General features: G+C 39.3%; 1 protein-coding gene across 7 annotated transcripts in view; it reads left to right on the forward strand.

Annotated features, from left to right (window-relative positions):
• ndrg4 (NDRG family member 4) overlaps positions 1-18,059 on the forward strand; it is a 58,087-nt gene that overhangs the window by 781 nt on the left and 39,247 nt on the right. For 4 of the 7 annotated variants that reach the window (XM_063908362.1, XM_063908378.1, XM_063908372.1 and 1 more), the window contains exon 2: positions 2,276-2,349. The exons of the other annotated variants lie outside the window; for them this stretch is intronic. In XM_063908362.1, coding sequence (XP_063764432.1) covers positions 2,276-2,349 — 74 coding nt within the window. The remainder of the gene's footprint in view (positions 1-2,275; positions 2,350-18,059) is intronic. 7 annotated transcript variants of the gene reach the window in all.

Below are 18,059 nucleotides of genomic sequence, written 5' to 3' on the forward strand. Positions count from 1 at the left end.
AAAAGTTGATTGAGTTTGGTTCAGGCTTTTATTAGCCGTGCCACAAATCTGCCTGAATGCCGCTGGCAACAGCTGAAAGACTCAGACTGTAATGCATGATGGCATAAAGGTAAAAATAGTAAAACATTCTTTCTAAAAGTTAAGACAGTAAGGCGATTAAATATGTTAAAAAGTCTGTATTCTACAAGAATAGTCATATTTGTGTCTAATGTGAACCAGACGTTTGAACTTAATATTATTGATTTCACCTAACCTAATACAGTAATGCGACATCTGTTGACATAAAACATTAATTAAAGTTAACCGTTCAGTTTTTTAAGTGAATATTATACAATACTTTAGTACTTAGTGACATTCCGCCACTGATTTATCACCTCACAATTATTGTATTTATTTTCAAAGGTGTTGTTTGGCTCAGACTATAACCAGCACCTTTTGGGATAGCGATACTTCAATGTCCATCTTTTCTTTAGTCCTCGTCCATCATTTCTCTGAAGCAACCAGAACTCTGCTGCCCTTATTGTGTCCTTGCAGCAAGTGTTTTCACCTTCAGTTCTAAACTATAAAACATATTGTCTTTGTTTCCACTACAGATGAAACAGCCAGAGAGCAGAGCCTGTCTTCCCATTGGGAGCGGGTCTGTTTCTCAGTCAGGGTTTATAAATAGATTTACAAAGAGCAATACTCCTTTTATTTCAACGTGATTCATCATTGCTGCAGCAAGCCCATATTTAGAAATGTGATTTTCTTTAGACAGCAATGGCTAACTATTTACTAGAATCTTTTGTGAGTATGAGTGTGCCAGCCAATTACAGCGCTTCAGATGTAACTGTATAATCACATGAGTTGTGGTGATTATTATCAGAGGGTGATAAAAGGTTACAGGACGTGCTGCTGTCAGTTTGACAGTCTGGAAATTAACCTGGACCTATGAAGGAGGTAGCAGGACCTAGCTTGACCTGCTTCCTTTCAGTAAGGCAGGATAAACACACAGGTGACTCAGCAGCTGATATAATGACATAACAAAAATGAACGTCTAAAAGCAATGAAGGCTAGCCCTCATTATCAGAGTGGAATATAAGCTTAATGGTGAAAGTAGATTAGTCACTAACAGTGGATAGCCGATAGTATGCACGCTTGATGAAAAGAAGGAAATATGTTATTTGGATATTTCTGTTTTAAGTTTGACTTTGGGTAAAGTAGCTAAATAAGTTTTGAGTACCTTTACTTCACTGAAAGTACTAATACCACACAGTAAAAATACTCTTTTACAAGTGAAATTCCTGCATGGAAAATGTTGCTCGAGTAAAAGTATGTCAGAATAATTAACAAAAAAATGTAGTTGATCCAAGATCTAATTTTGAAAAATCTAAAATGAGTGTAAAACAAACCAAAAATGTCAAAACTACTCAAAAGAAATTACAAAAATACCTAAATGTTGATGTTGCTAATCCTATCAAACTCTCAACAAGCTATTTTGGCAAATTAGAGTCATATTAAAATCACATTTTATAGGTAACTAACAACTGTAATACTGTAGCCATGAAAAGAAAACACTTGAGTTAAGTACCAAAAAAGTGCACTAAAGTACAACACTTTTGCATTCCACTTCTGAGACGCCATAAGTGAAGTTTCACTGTTCTTCAAACAATCCTAATATGTATTTAATCATTCATGCAGTTGCTTGTGAGTTACTGATTCAGAGGTTTCTGGGATTCTGGCTTGCTGTTTCTTCTTCTCTCTGTTTTGAACAACACTACTCGCTCATGGGGTCCCCTAACCCTCCTCTACCCTCTCTTCCCCCTCTCCCACCCACCCACTGGCATTTTCAACAATAGAGTTTGGCACTGCTTGTGAGCCAGTGGAGAAGCAGTGTTGCTATTACTGTGTTTTGCATGCTGATGTGTTTCCTCTGTTGTTTCTGTGAGAGCTCTCCTTTAATTTGCTTCCTTATGTCTGTTCGGAAACGGGACTACGTTTGTTATTTATGTAAATTACAGTCTGTGTGGTTGCACTCCTTTCTGGCCACTATTACAGTAGTAACAGTTATACAGAGTCTTCTTCTTTTCATTGCTAAACTTCTCTTTTATGGCCATCTCCACAGGATCATATTAATCTCTGTCTCCTATAACGGTACCTACTGTCTGCTCTGTGGAGTTTTATTGCATGCCGTCTCAAATATAATTTTGTGGGTCTTATTACTGCCTTTGCACCTGCAATGCACCAGCACCAGTACAGTAGATCTTGTCTCTTGTATTTTTATACCCGCTGCTAGATGGGGCCTGGATTGTTTTGGAACTTCCCTCCCAAGGCTGGCTGCACGGTTCCACAGAGCCTCCTGCAGACCATGTACGTAGGATCGTGGATCCATTGTACCGACATACATAACGTACCATACCGTGCCACACAGGCCCATCCGTTATCCGGCTTGTGTGGATTTATCTATGCCATTCTTGTCCATTTGTTCCATTCTGTCAATCCGTCAGTCCAGTGTCACATATTCATTCTGCAGCAGGGGGAAACAGATACAAGAATTCATTTTACAATTATCAAACAAAGATGCACCAGGACATGTATTCATCAGTCATACGAAAATATTTTTAAATAATCATCTTTAAAGGCTTGGATTTAGAATTAGGGAATTAGGCTTGGCCGAAAGTCTTAAAAAAAAGGCCTACATTTAGTGCCAGGATGTTCCAGGTGAACACAGTATTCCAGCATGAGTGGTTTGCTCATCCATTTCAAATATTATGTATAAACAGATCAGAACTATATTCAACAAGTAATTTCATCTCTAAATCAGCTTTGTCAAACTTCTTGAGGTAATTGACCAGCACTTCTCTTTGGTAGATAGAGGATGAAACCCTCTTTATTAGTCACATACATGCACACAGCAGAGCACACACAGTGATTCGTATTACATTACAAACATTGCTTAAACACAGTTTCAAATTGTATAGCAGCTTGTGGCGTTAGCTGCATTTTTTATCTCAGAAATAAAACTGTTAACCTGTGTCTAGGCTGTTCTGTTAACATTAAGAACCACTTTCCTGTCAGTCACATGTAGATATGAGAATAACAAAAACAAGTTCAGCAGTTATTTTTGTGAAAAGCTGATTCAACACAATCATGGTATACAGTATGTATTCACTATTATTTGAGTCTTGAGCCTTCAAAAACTGTATATAACTGTATATTATTTGAAGACTTTCTTAAAAATTCCACTTGCTTCAAGATTTCTGGGATCTGCATGTATTCGCTTAAAAGCACCCATTAAAACTGAAGAGGTACATTCGTGATGTAAATGTTTTTTATAACTTCTCTATATTAATAGAGAGGTGCAGAAATGAGTCCTTACTACCCCAAATGAATCAACATTTTTCCAGTTCCCTCAGCTAAAAGTTATCGTTACTTTTAAACATGTTTTTGGTTGTTAGCCTGAAATAAAGTCTGTAGTTGAACACAAGCTGAACAGATTTCCGCGTTTGTTCTACGACATAAAATGCATCATTAAATGCCCCGCTAATGGAACTAAATGAGACTTCTAAACGCCATTACGCTGAACATTAGCGGCTTTTAGCTTAGCGCTTATGACATAAGGTCATGTGAGTGTCCTATTGTTCGTTTTACCCTAACTTTAACTTTTTTACTTTTACAATAATAGAAATGATATTAATATATGGAGATTATCCTGTTGAACCAAACAGCACATTTTCAGCCACAGCTTATTTTCAACAATTTTACTAAATCCAATGGAAAAATCCCATTGCTTTATGTTAAGTATATCCTTGCAAAGCTAACTTTCAGATTTGCCTTCAATATACGTCACCAATGTGCCACTCTATAAGAACTAAGGAACACAGTTTAAAATAGATTGGGACAGTTTATGTGTAGTTACATTTGGTGTCTAGACACTTGCTTGCAGGAAAGGCTGTAAAAGTGGCTGCATTGATTCAGAATTTTTTACAACAGAACATTGGAGCACATGTTGTGACTTGCTATGCTAAAAAGGAACTCACTATATTGGTTAATACTAGAAGAAATTGGAGCATAACAGCATGTCTTGTTATCACCATTCACTTTTTTCTTTCTCAATATCACACATCACCTTCGAATGCCAGCCTGCAGCTGACCGTCCTGTCTGACTGTTAGGCTGGAAGTCATTGCATGTTCCAGCAATCTCTGCATGTGTATTATTACATTTTTGTTATGGCCTGGCTCTGTGTGTGCACAACTGCATGAAAGAGTGTTGGTTATCAGTTAACGTGCCCAAATATTTAAAAAAGAAAGACATACTTTTTGTGTTTACATAATCACTGCAGAAAAGCAAACTTGATGTTCAGAATGTCTTCAGAGTCCGAGAAGAGGTCCAGATGTTCATTGAGATAATGCTGCAGCTGACATATTGATTATTAAAATGTCTCTGTGGTCACCAATGGAAGACGTCTAATAAAGAGGTGAGGTGGCAAGCCCCGAGAAAGTGAGCCGACCCTCTTTTTTTTTTTTTAGTAAATCAACACCCCATTATGAACACTTGAATAACCCTTCACTCAATAATTAGGTCCTAAAATGTGTAAATGCGGTCCTCTCCATTCATTTGACTGAGCAGAGACCGTAAGTGATGGAATGGCCTGGAGGTTGGGTTGGCTTAATTGCAAATGCTCTATGACCCAAAGTCCCAGACTAATGTGCTCTTGTATCTACAGTAAGGTTATTTTTGCAATGCCTGAGCAATTTTTATAGGAAATAAATGAAGCCCCGCCTCTAACACTGTATTCAGTTCTCTTTATACATCAGTGGGCACAGCAGGGGCAACAGTTTCACATAATGTGAGGAGACATGACATTGCCCTCAAGACGGGTTGCCTGTGGGTCGAATGGTCTTTCAATAGAAAATATTATTAGCCTGGCACGGATCATAATCCATGAAGCTAAAAATAAAACATGCTGTATCTGCATATCACCTCCTCAAATTCCCCTCAGTGTCTGTGAGGCAGCAACAACCACAGGAAATGCAATATGATGATATAATGAGATGTAAATCACACTTGGGCAGCACAGTCTGTCAGAATTTCTACATTTTGCATTGGCATAGAGGCAAAGCAAAACAGTTTAAAAAAAAGAAAAAGATTTGAGTTATTCTCAACACATAACACTAGAGGTACAATAACTGCTATGGCTAGATACCTCTATGGTGTGGCAAAGAACAGTGTGTCTCATAGCAATGTTGTAAACTGACCCTTTAAATTGTTTTACTTCATCATTTCATAAAGATATTTGAAAAAGTCCTCTCTGTTAAAGGTCCCCTATTATGCATAATGTACTTTTTAATGTCTTTAACACATAAATATGTCTCCCCTGTGAGACTCAGAAAGGGTCACCAAAAAAGGTTGTCTCTCTCTCCCTCCTGATCCAAGTATGTGAAAGCCACTCAACAAATAGGTGAGTTAGGTTTAGGTTCATAAAAGACGTAAAATTCATCTCTGAAGTCATTCGTGGGTTGTACCCAGTGTTGGGTGTAACGCCTTACAAAAGTAACGGAATTGCAGTAACGCATTACGTTTAGCTGTAGCGCAATGTGGTAATGTCTGAAATGTGGGTAATATAATACCCGTTACAATTCTCAGTAACGCCGTTACAACACATTTTAACCTGAAATGATGTGGTGTTTAGTTTTTAAGAAATCACAAACATCGCGAGACATTCCGACACCAGAGAAATAATTGTGCCGGTAGAATAGTAACTCAGAAAGCCTGTTTACTATTGGTTAAGAGGGCTGCAGAAACAGATTCACAATGCAGAGCTACAGGCTCACAATGCAGAGCTGCAGGTTCACAATGCAGAGCTGCAGATGCACAATGCAGAGCTGCAGAGCTGCAGGCTCACAATGCAGAGCTGCAGATGCACAATGCAGAGCTGCAGATGCTCAATGCAGAGCTGCAGATTCACAATGCAGAGCTGCAGGCTCACAATGCAGAGCTGCAGGCTCAGATAAAAGAGAAAGACAGGAGAGCGCGCAGGCCAAAGCACCAGAAGGTAACTTTCTCTGGGTCTGCTGCTTGAGCCCCAAGAAGTTAAGAGACTTGTGGCAGAGTGTTGAAGATCTGCAGCCTCTGTCCTCTGTGGAATCGCCGGCTTTTAGAAAGCTTATCAGCCAAATCCCCGTTAACACACCAATGATTAGGTGAGCTAACGCTGCCATAGAGACTCGTTCATATACAGCAGGTCACAGGGCCGTGCAGAGGCTCCACTAACATGTTATTAATAACACACAGAGACGTCATGTTACCGGTATCACATATTATTCAGCCCACTTAAACGGAGCATACGTTTAATTTCAGCATACTGCCATAGATAGCTTTAATTAATGAGCTGCAATAAACTACATTTTAGCATTAAAGCCATACTTTAGAGGTTATTTTGGTGAAAGTAAATCAAAGTAATGCAAAAGTAGTATAACGCATTACAGTTCAGAGACAGTAATAAAGTAATGTAACTTATTACTTTAAAAAGACAGTAATAAGTAATATGTACTGTATTACATTTTGGAAGTCAAGCTATTATGTGCTGTATCAGAAACAACGCGCCACGTGTTTTGGAAGTAATATGGTCTGTGTTTACATTAGCAAGCATCCTAACACTCAGAGCTAACGCTGTACTGGAGAGACTGTGTGTAATATAAAGGTCCTGTCCTTGTGGTAAACCGAGAGAGAAACGTTTGAGCTCCATATTGTTTCAGAGATAATGCTGGATGTGGTTTGGAACATAATATGGCGTTTAATCACGGCAGCGTTTAGCTGAGTTTCTCCCGGTAGAAAACTCTCTTCAGAGGAGAGATCATGATGCTCCAAAGGGGCGTGGCCAGCAGCAGCTCCAAAGGGGCGTGGCCAGCAGCAGCTCCAAAGGGGCGTGGCCAGCAGCAGCTAGTTCATTTAAAGCTACAGAATCAGCACTTCAGGAACAGGGCTGAAATAGAGGGGGATGAGGCATGCTGCAATGGGGGATCTGTTTGCTATTTTGAGCAAAACACTTCAGAGACATGTTTTTTATTGATATGGCTCCACAATATAGTATTTAGATATCATATAATAGGGGACATTTAAGAATAATAACCCTTTTTTTCCGTCTACATGATTTGGCTTTACTATTTCGTTCCGAGGCATAGATTTAATAAAGATGCCTCTGCGGTGTTCTAGATGAGGATATATTTTCAGTGGACACTGTGATACAGCCATGTGCCTCTGAATGATGTGAGTGTGTTTCATCCCCTCAGCAGGCTCCACTGAGCTTTGCTCCTTGACATCTGGTTCTCCGTTTGTTTCAGGAAGGAGTCCATCTCCGCTCAGTGTACTGCTGAGGGCCACACACTGTCTGCCCGTCTGCCCTGCTGGCATCCACCCAGACTGTAGAAACACACTATCTAGAATGGACATTTGAGTTCATATTCCATTTGCGGCTGTTGGCAGGCCAACTGTGCCATCGAGCTTGAGCCAAATAAATATAAGTCAGTGTGTGAATTCCGCTTACTAGGGGGAGATGAACACTTTGGCTGGTGGCTGGTGGCTTAACCATGAAGGTAGATGAGAGGTTAAAGTCTGAACACCTCAGCACAACACAAGTGATCAGTGATGCATGGTCACGTAGGCGATGGGTGAGGCTCAGAAAAGGGAGTGCTAGTCTTTGACCAACCATCATACTAGCTGTTAACAGAACAAAAGATGTTGTTATTTTTTTAAACACCAATTCTATGCATCAATATGGCTGGTAGTTTATAGCAGGTTGCCTTTTTTAATGTAATTTTGACCAAGCAAAGGCTAAAAATTACCTCACCTGGCTAGAGAAAAACGAGATCCTACGATGCCAGGCTAATACGCTACCTTTCACAGTTAAAATGCAGGTTACTTCTTGTTTAGCCTTCTTCAAAAACGCACCTTATGTACATTTAGAATTTACAGTTTTGAACAACAAGCACCAACAATCAAGCACAATCTAAATCCCAATAAGTGGATTTACTAAAAACTTTTGCCGTAAGCTAGTAAGATGCTAATACAGAGCCACCAAACATTAAGTTACTGTGGAAACATACAGATACAGTATACCATCTATATATATATATATATTTTTTTTTTTGTATATTGTCATCGCTCAATGCACTTCCAACGCTTCTGAACCTTTATGAATTTAACACATGTCTAATTTACATCCTGCTTTTTAAATTTTTTTCCACTAATTTGTGTTACAATTTTGCTATTCATTTAAAAGGAAATCTGGTTGCTGTTGCTTGAAGAACAGTAATGTCAAGTAATGTTGAAACGAAATGACAACTATTCACTTCACCATCAACAGCATGTAACATGCATTCAGGCAGGTCTTGTTCTCCTGGAATTCACAATTAAATGTGTCCATCTACATTTACCAGATAATCAAGCATGATCTTCAACCACATGAATTGGGTAGTACTCATGTTGTGACACCATGGTGTAGCTATGTTAGAGGCAACTCACACGCTTTTATTGTGCTGTAACATGGTATTACACAACTATTTAGCATTAGTAAAAGTTGTTTGATCAAACTTTATCTAACTGCCCACGAATGATGATGAAAGTCCCATCTGCACACACATCCCTGTGTGAAGCAAGGTGATTATTAATAAAGAAGGTGAAAATGGCCACCTGAGTGCCGCCACTCTTTTGGTGTAGTCTCAATATGCTGGAATTAACAAGCCGAGTGGTGGGCTTCACTTTAATCACACCTGCTCACTCCCACCTGAGGCATTACCAGTTCTGTGGCCAACTATCACACTGCTTAAGAGCTGGGAACATGTTGGGTTATACATGAGCTATGCATGAAATGATTCTTGGCGCGTAGGTTGTTGTTGTCACTGCTTCGAACGTATAGTCTACCACTGTCTGAGAGGACACTCCCTGTGACCTCAGTATTTTCTCTTTTCTTTTACCTCAATCCGTTAGCTTTGTGATATGAGCAGAGTAATTAAAAATGCAAAAATACACAGCCTCCATTCCAAAAACTAGGCTGATTTTCCCAATGTCTTTAAAGCTGACTTTGTGGATGCTGTGTGTAACACTTTTTAGAGACACAAAGCTTTCATCTGACAGCGCTGACAAGGAAGCTTTTTATGCCAGAAGAGAGAGTGCCGCTAAGTCTGGGGCTGATAGCTGATATTTAATATTTAATCCTCCACTCAGACATTGATATATATCTGTTCTGCATAGCTTCTCAGCATCAGAAGACTCCACTAGTCATTCAGCAGCCATAAATTATTCAAACTTTCACTTAAAATGGTGGAGATAACCAAGTTACTAACTGGTATTTGAATTAGGCTGTGTGATGAATCCACCACTTCTGTTTCGCATTAAGGCGTTGTATGTCAGCAGGTGTACTGGTCAGTTTGAGTGTGTTCACACACAGCGACAGATGGATGTTGATGGTAGGGAGGATGTGTAGAAGTGAATTTGGGGGCACGTCAGTCAGCATTAGCATCTCCGCTCCGTTTGTCTGGCAGAAGCTTCACCAGGAATCACATCCACTTCAATAACACCGACAACTGAAAGGCAGCAAGTCATCTGGAAGAAATAAGATGATAGATATGATGTGTGAGAGTGCTGCTATTGAGGTTACCAACATGCCATATTTGACAAGTTGGGAGTAGGAATGTGTTTTTAATTAGACTTTCTTGAATCACGTTGAGAAGTTATCTGACATTTGCCTTATTTACATTTGAAGGCCTGACCTCTCTGAACAGGGTACGGTGCAATCAAATGTAATGCAAATTCAAGAAGCATAAATGCTCAATGAATGTGACTTTCATACATAATTTCCAGTCTATATGTTCTAAAAAAGACTGAAATGCGGTGTTACGAATTGCTTACTTCTGTATTTAAAGTACATTTTATTATTAATAATAATAATAATAATGCATTCTATTTAGAGGCGCATTTCAAAGCACCCAAATGCACCTTACAATTTATAAAATATTCTAAAGAACGGTTTAAAACAGTACAAAAGGACAGTAGCAGGGAACATGTAGAGAAAAAGGGGACATGTAGCACTACAATGATTAGGCTGATCTAAACAGGTGGGTTTTTAGTTGGGATCTGAATGAGATGATTGCGTCAGACTGTCAGATGTGTTGGGGAAGGGAGTTCTATAGTCTGGGAGCAGTGCAGCTAAAAGCCTGAGCCCCCATGGTGACTAGGCGTAGGTTGGGGACGGTCAGCAGGCCAGCAGAGGAGGAGCGGAGGGAGCGAGAGGGGGTGCCATCCTGAAGGAGGTCAGTCAGGTAGGTGGGGACCAGGTTGTGGAGGTCTTTGTAGATGAGCAGGAGGTTTTTGTAGTCTATCGGATATTTTACAGGGAGCCAGTGCAGTTGGATGAGGATGGGGGTGATGTGGTCTGAGGATTTTAGTGCCTAAGTGTGTCCCAATGCGAAGTATGGCCAAATTCAGTTCACTACTGTACGTGTACCAGATTGTGCACTCATAACGTCAGAAAGTTGAGTGTGAAACGCTGGACACTCTTCACCTTCAAGAATGGCAATCCAGGCAAATTTACGAAATGTACGCAACCAGCCAGAATTGTTGTTGCTTTGGTAAAATGCTGTCAGAGAAAAAAGAAAGCTGGCATTTGTAATCTTCAGTGGGCTGTTTATCTCTTTGAAATGGGCCTGCCATATTTCTTATTAATACATTTAAGCAGAGTTAGTGAACAGTTGGCCAGACAGAGCTGGTGAAGAGAACGGAGGGAGCCGTGGCAGCTTTTGAAGTGTTGCTGAGCTGCAGTTGTTGAACAATCACATTTTCTGAGGTTGATCTAACTTGTGAAATAAAAAGAAAAAAGCATTAAATGTGACACCTGTGTTTATAGCTTTTATTAAGGCCGTTTTACTATTTTCTTTTATGGTGGACACACCATTTAGAACTATGCAGCTAGAGAAAATTGCTCTCCTAACTCTTGTTGGCTGTCACAGGTTTCTCTCTGCCCTGTTTCTTTGTGCGGTCCCAGTTTCCAGGTATCGATTCTGCAATTGTTCATTACATCAGATGCTCTCCTTCCACGTGGCTGTGCAATTGATTTCCTGTCCGACAGGAAACTTGTCTCTGAGCCTCTTTACTGTCCCTGCATCCTCTCAATATGCTCCACTGTCATTAGATGATTAGCTAATTCACTGGTTGCATTTCCATAACTCTAACGTAACACAAAAATTATGTCTCAATGTAAACAATAAAGACATAACTTTATACTGGGCCTTGTACCCTAACTACATTTCAATGCTGCTTTAAGTTTAGATGTAAGCTGCAATGTCCAATATTTCTATGACTTTGTTCACAGCCCAAAATGTTCTCTATTGGTCTGACAATGATAAGACTCTGGGGGCCACAACCATTATGTGTGTGGTTCCGGCAAGGCAAGCGAAACATGATATCATTGTTAACGGTCCGATTGGCAAATTAAAACCGTGAACGAAGTTAGAATTGAGAGACCATGTCTACAGCTGGATGTGTAACAGGAATATGTAATGAATAAAGATAAACAAAATCATCAAAGGGCCAGAGAAAATGGGTTTCCGGATTGCATTTCAGCCAACGAGCTTCACCTCTTTTACTCTCCAAACAGACTGTTTACCTTTACGCAACAAATGCCTGCTCAAATTGAATTGGTCAATACCACTGGCAACACAACCGGAAACCAGAACACTTCTGGTGCCAAAAGAACAGAGCACAGGTCAACATGCCACAGATCAAAGGACTCAATGATTAGCTGCAGGCGGCCCGTCGCAGCTGCTCTGGTGTGATTTAATGCTTAAGCCATGTGCCAATTCCAGCACCATTACAAAATATATCTTCTCTTTACAGCTATGACACATTTTTGCTAATTTTAAATCTCTGAGCCCACCAGATCACTGGAAATAATTCTTTATTTCTGCATAAAACAGGCACATTTTGATGTAATTTCACTGAAAACCTTATTTTCCTCATATATTTGAAACTAAGTCATTTGAGATGTCATTACTAATATGTCATTAATCTGTCATACAGTTCATGCATACATTTTATCGGAAATCAAAATGATTTACTGTTTTATAGTATTCTCTTGAGCTACAGCAATATTATTAATTTCTACATAAAATGTATCTGTGTCGTTTTGACAGCCTGATGAGACAACCAAACGACGGTGGGTGTGAAAGGTGTTGTTTGATTTGAAAATATTTAATCTTATGCAGAAAATAAAGAATAACTATACATGTGCCCTAAGATTTAAACTTATCTTTTCAAATATTTTGGGAAAGCTTACAGACAGCAATGTTTTTAAATGTCAAAAAATACATTTATTTGTGAAAATGAGCTCAAATGCTTTGAAGATCATTGATAACTTATTCAAAATGATTCCACACAACCAGAGGAAGAAAAAAACATTCCGCTTCATTGACAATAAAATAACAAAAGTGGAGAATATAATTATGTGTATTCTCACCAATATAATTGAAAGTGACTACAAGAAGCGAGTGTAAAGGTTGCTTTGGGTGTGGTGATTACTGCATCTGTCACAATGGGCATCATGAATCTCTATGCGTGTGTACCTTCAATCCGATCTGCATACCTCCTCTGAAAAGAACTAAAGATCTAAGTAATAATCAAAGACATACAAATGGTTTCTCATAATGCTACAGTGCATGAACTGGAGCAGGAGTAAGAAGAAACTAATGAAGAAGCTGAAAAGAAAAGGTTACTATGGTGCAACTTTGAGGTGTAATTAGGTGTGAGTGGAGAACAAAAGAAGACATTATGTGTAATTTAAAGCAGTGGAGCAGGCTGAGGAAAAGCCCAAATTCAGATTCTGTGATATGAAAGATAACAATTTAAGGAAATTATTCAAACTGTCTTTCAGTCTGCTGTTGCTGTGAAGAAAGAGATGGTAGCACACATAGAGTAACATAAAGATGTTCTCATAAAACTGTGGGAAATACTGTCAAAAGTAAGGATTAGAAAGTAAAGCAATGAGGCGAAGGTGAGCCAGAATCACACTCAATAGGGCTAAGCTTGGTTGTCATAGCAACCCTGTCTGGGCAGAAGTAAAAAAAAAAAAGAGGACAGGTCTATTTTGTTCTCCTCGACAAACTGCTGTAAAAGCAGACTGTTTTCTCCCCCGTCTAGAGAAAAAGCCCTCTTGTTTTGAAAGGAAAAGCTGTTTTTTGGCAGGGTTCCTTCAGCAGAGATAGGACGCAGAAAACAGGTCTGTAAATATCTTCTCACCCACTGACACGCTGGCTGCCTGGCCACAGCGGGTTTAGGGATGTAAAGAGGCTTGAAGGTGGACCCTCCACTTCGGAGAGTGGACTGTGAAGGCCACATGCTGCTCTGTTCAGCTCAAAAGAGGGGTGCAGCGCAGACGTTTATCAGAGTAATATATGGGAATCTCCACATATTCACTTTTATAATAGTCGAAGTGTAAATGTAAGAGGTTAAAAGGATATTAAGTCACTACACGATCGTACTGCTGTGCTGCTCCACTAAGCTTTGGGCGGCTAATGTTTGGTGTGAGGATTTTTAGTAGTCTCATTTAGCAACTTGTTAGCAACTGCTGTATTTATGAACATGAAGTGACATGTCTCCATGCTTTAATGTTCAAAAAGCTCTTTCTCATACTGCCTGTGCTGTAGCAACTCTTTTCACCCTCTGTCTAAAACCAGAGCCCAGTCTGCTCTGATTGCTTAGCTGGTTGGCTCTGTTGTGATTGGTCAACACTTAAAGATGTCCCGCCCCTTAGCCTATCACATACAATGTGTTGGAGTGCTAGGCGATTGAAGCGTGCGTGTTACAGTGATGTCACTATGTTCTGGAAGTAAACAAAGGAGTCCAATGGAGGCATTTCAAGCACACCTGTGTGGGAGAGAACCTCCCTCTGGAGGGGACACAGGGATTTCAGTCTTTGTTGATCATTTACATGCACAAAAACTTATAGAACACATTAAAGGAAAGGAAAAACCCCCAAAAGCATAATAGGGCTCCTTTAATAATATACAACCCCCCCGGAACTGAAGGTTTTAATATAACGTCCTGATTTCCACCTGGTTAGGTGGAAGAAGGTGTCAGTAGGGGGGGCTGAATCTGAAATTCATTCACAAGATGTATTTTTGTCACATCCATATCCCTATTTGTACAATACTTCATGTTTCTCCCTTCTCCTTTAAGGCTCGACCTCACCTCAAAGTGTGGCCGTTTTATATATAGCTTCACACACGTAAACCTGTCTATCGAGCATTAATGATATAGGGCAGCGGTTCCCAAACTTTTTTTGCGGCGCACCCCCTTCTACGTCCCAACCGGGTTGACGCACCCCCCAATAAAAATGCCCCAAAAAATAAAAAACGCAACAAAGCTTTGTTTTATCACCATATAAAGACTCATAATCATGCCATATAATCAGAACACGCATGACGATAACAACATCAACAAAGTTTCAATATAATGCAACAAAGAAAAATTGCAACGATCCACAACATTAAAGAGCATGGGCTCAGAAACAAAGACAATAAATAAAAATGAGGATCAATCATTTCCTGACTCCCGCTCATTTTTTTCTCTCGGATTCGTTCCTATTCTCTCCGTCTCTCTTGCCTCCAAATCCTCACTCTCTCTTGGTCCCTCTCCTCCTTCATGACTAACAACTTTGTCATGAGACGTTCCACTTGACAGTTTCCTTGATTTCAGCCTGTTAATCACATTTGAAAGAATGAATGAAACGAGTTGGCCCGCAACAAAGGACACGTTTATTGTTCCTGTTCTTTAAAAAACAACACTGTGTAATATTTTTACACCAGACCACCATTACATGTTTCATCTCACTTTTGGAATCCCTGATATGGGGGATAAGAGGTGGTTGTGAAGAGCCCAGAGGATACAGCCTGTCCACCTTGCTGCTATTTGGCAAGAGATACTAAAGTGTTGTGGTTCCTTTCAAGTTAAATAATATACTTGATGCCTAGTAAAATGACTGAAAAATAACCAAGAAATTAGGATTCTGTAGTACGGCTTTTAAGTAATAAAACTTGATAACATTTATGTGGGTCAAAGGAGACTCGAAACAAGAGGGTGAGAACGAAGCTTATTGCAACAAAAACAAACGTTCATACTCATAGATCATCACGTTATAGCTGCTGGTATGGTCTTATGACCTCTGGCTGATGTTTTTCCTTCCATCAGTAGGCCTGCTGGTTGGACGGGTTGAGGGTCACACAGGAGAGTTTCATGCAGGCTGAGATCTGTGTGTTAAACTCAGTATAAGTAAACTATATTGGCTGCCATGACATCTGATGATAGCACGGCTTCTTTAGAAACCTAAGTACAGAATTTGGGACTATGATTGCATTTTGTTGAACAATGCTACAATTATTGATAGTTTTACTTACCAGTCACATGGATCCAACGAAAGAGTTTTTCCTGAACATCTGTCGGAAGACTGTCAGTGAACTTCATAGCAATCATTAACCTTTAGATATTTCTTGGGGGAGATTTTAGCCTGATGGTGTTGCTTCCTAAAAGGTCAGTGGTCGCAAACTGCTTCAGCAATCGTTTTATAGAATAAAGGATTTGAAAGAGTTTGTCATGCTCATATATAGCAAGATTTTTATTTGACAAAATGTCACAATGGTTTTCACCCCAATTCCATTCCAATCTGACAGTAATTGTTGGGATGTCTCTCTGCAGAAGTGTTTAACAGAACAAATTAATGGGAAACCTGGACCGTACATTAACATGCATACTTAACCTGCCTCTTAGTGAGGAAAAAAACTATAATTTATCCATGCATCGATTCAATGTCAGGCACCAGACGAAGCATTAAATCAGAAGAGGCCAGCATCACTATCATTCCAGCAACAGCAGTGGCGTCATGAGGCCAAATATAGCGGTGTAATGCAATGGTAATTGATTTCACAAGCGGCTGTCTTACATAAGCATGCCAGTGTGAATGGTGAGAACAGGGATCAAACGAGGAATGACAGAAATTGGAGGATAGGATGATAAGAAAGAATAACAATTGAACGCGTAGGTAGAAGAGTTTGGAAAAAACATCCGAAAGAAGATGAGGCAGAGAGACGAGCAGAGATTCAACAGCTCTGCAGACATAGTGGAAACAATTTATTGTCTTACACGGACCAACTTTATATGAGTAATTTGAAAAGCCAGAAATGTTTCAAATCCTAACTAATTAATAATGGTATGCTCACAATGTACCAGTCCCTCTGCATTAAGTGTTTTTAGCTTCTTTTAGCTCCTTGCTTTGATTTCACATATTACAATTTGCGTAAAAAAATCAACCTCTTATGAATGTACTTTTAATGGCACAAACATTAGACAGACACAGCTGACAGTGTGTGTGTGCCTGTGCGTGTGTGTGTGTGTGTGTGTGTGTGTGTGTGTGTGTGTGTGTGTGTGTGTGTGTGTGTGTGTGTGTGTGTGTGTGTGTGTGTGTGTGTGTGTGTGTGTGTGTCTGTGTCTGTGTCTGTGTCTGTGTCTGTGTCTGTGTCTGTGTCTGTGTGTCTGTGTGTCTGTGTGTATGTGTGTGTTTATATGTGATTGAGAACTTACAAGACATGTATAGATGGATCTAATGACTAATTTCCTTTCCAATTTAGAGAAACTATCAGAGAAGCAAACCCTGCAAGTTCTAACAAACACATGACTGGCATCGGTTCGTGATTTGGTGTCAAATACTTAATTCTTTTAGAGGTTATGGTCTTTGTAGAAGATGACAGTTAACAAAATAACTTTACAAGCACTGTAATATAAAAAAAAACAGTTTATCTACCTCATATAGAAACCAATAATAAAACCCCCCTAATGTATTTGGTTAATGATCCTACAGTTTGTGATGAGCTGTAGCCCTGACACATGTGCTTACATTTCCATGCGTCTTGTGAAAAGGCCAGGAAACTATGCTCATATGATCGCTCATAACAATGAATGCACAGAGAATCATAACAAAACATGCAGTTTCACTCAGCTCTACAAATCTTTCAGCTCTTTGGTTTAATGACCCACAGCTTAACTGTTTTCGTTCAGCCTCACATCATTCTTATCCTTATTCTTTTTCTTATTCTTCTTATTTATTAGGATCCCCATCAGCACTAGCATGAGAATTGACTATTTTTCCTGGGGTCCTCACACACACAGTCAAACATACATACTGTAAAACAAAACTAAAGCAGCTCGTCATTTCATTCAATTTACAATGCAACATGAAGTGAAACCTAAAATGGTCCTCCAATGTTAACCATCATAAGGCCAAACAAATAAATACAAATAATTGTACATAATACTACATAGCCACAAGTACAGTTAAATTATACTTTATAATACTGAGATTATTTTTTAGAGAAAGAGAATTTTCCTGAGTGATATGGACCGGTAAATAATTCCAGCTGACCATGGCTCTGTATATGACTGTTTTCGGTCCCGTATTTGATTTAGATTGGGTAATACGAACCTTCCTTCTATTGCATGTTGTGTTTGATAGTTATGTGGAGCATACTGCGCTATGAACCTATGTGATAATACATTTGGTAAGTGCGTCACTGTAATCTTTCTGTCAAAATGTAACAGACCAAATTACACTCTCTCTTGTATACGATGCTGCTTCCTATATCGTTGAATCATCTGCATACATTACAATTTGGCTTAAACACTCATTGTAGTTCATTTTTGAAAATGAAAAATAAAAATGGTCCCAAACAAATTCCCTGAGGTACTCCGCAAGTGACTGTCTTAACCTTTGACAAACCCCCATTAAAAAAAAACAGTTTGACTTCTATTGGTCAGGTAACTTTTTAAACACCTCAGTGCATTCAAATTAAAACCATATTGTTCTAGCTTGTGTAACAGCAAAGAACGGTCAATAACATCTGCCTTGTCATTTCCACAGCAGACAACTATTTACACAAAAACTGTTAACTGAAAGCGATTAGCTACTTAACACAGAATGTAGCAGCTGGAGAGCCAAGAAGCATCCAAAAATCAATACATGTTTGAATCAAAATCTTAA

This window comes from Eleginops maclovinus, chromosome 2, assembly GCF_036324505.1.
Source record: "Eleginops maclovinus isolate JMC-PN-2008 ecotype Puerto Natales chromosome 2, JC_Emac_rtc_rv5, whole genome shotgun sequence".
Lineage (NCBI taxonomy): Eukaryota > Metazoa > Chordata > Actinopteri > Perciformes > Eleginopidae > Eleginops > Eleginops maclovinus.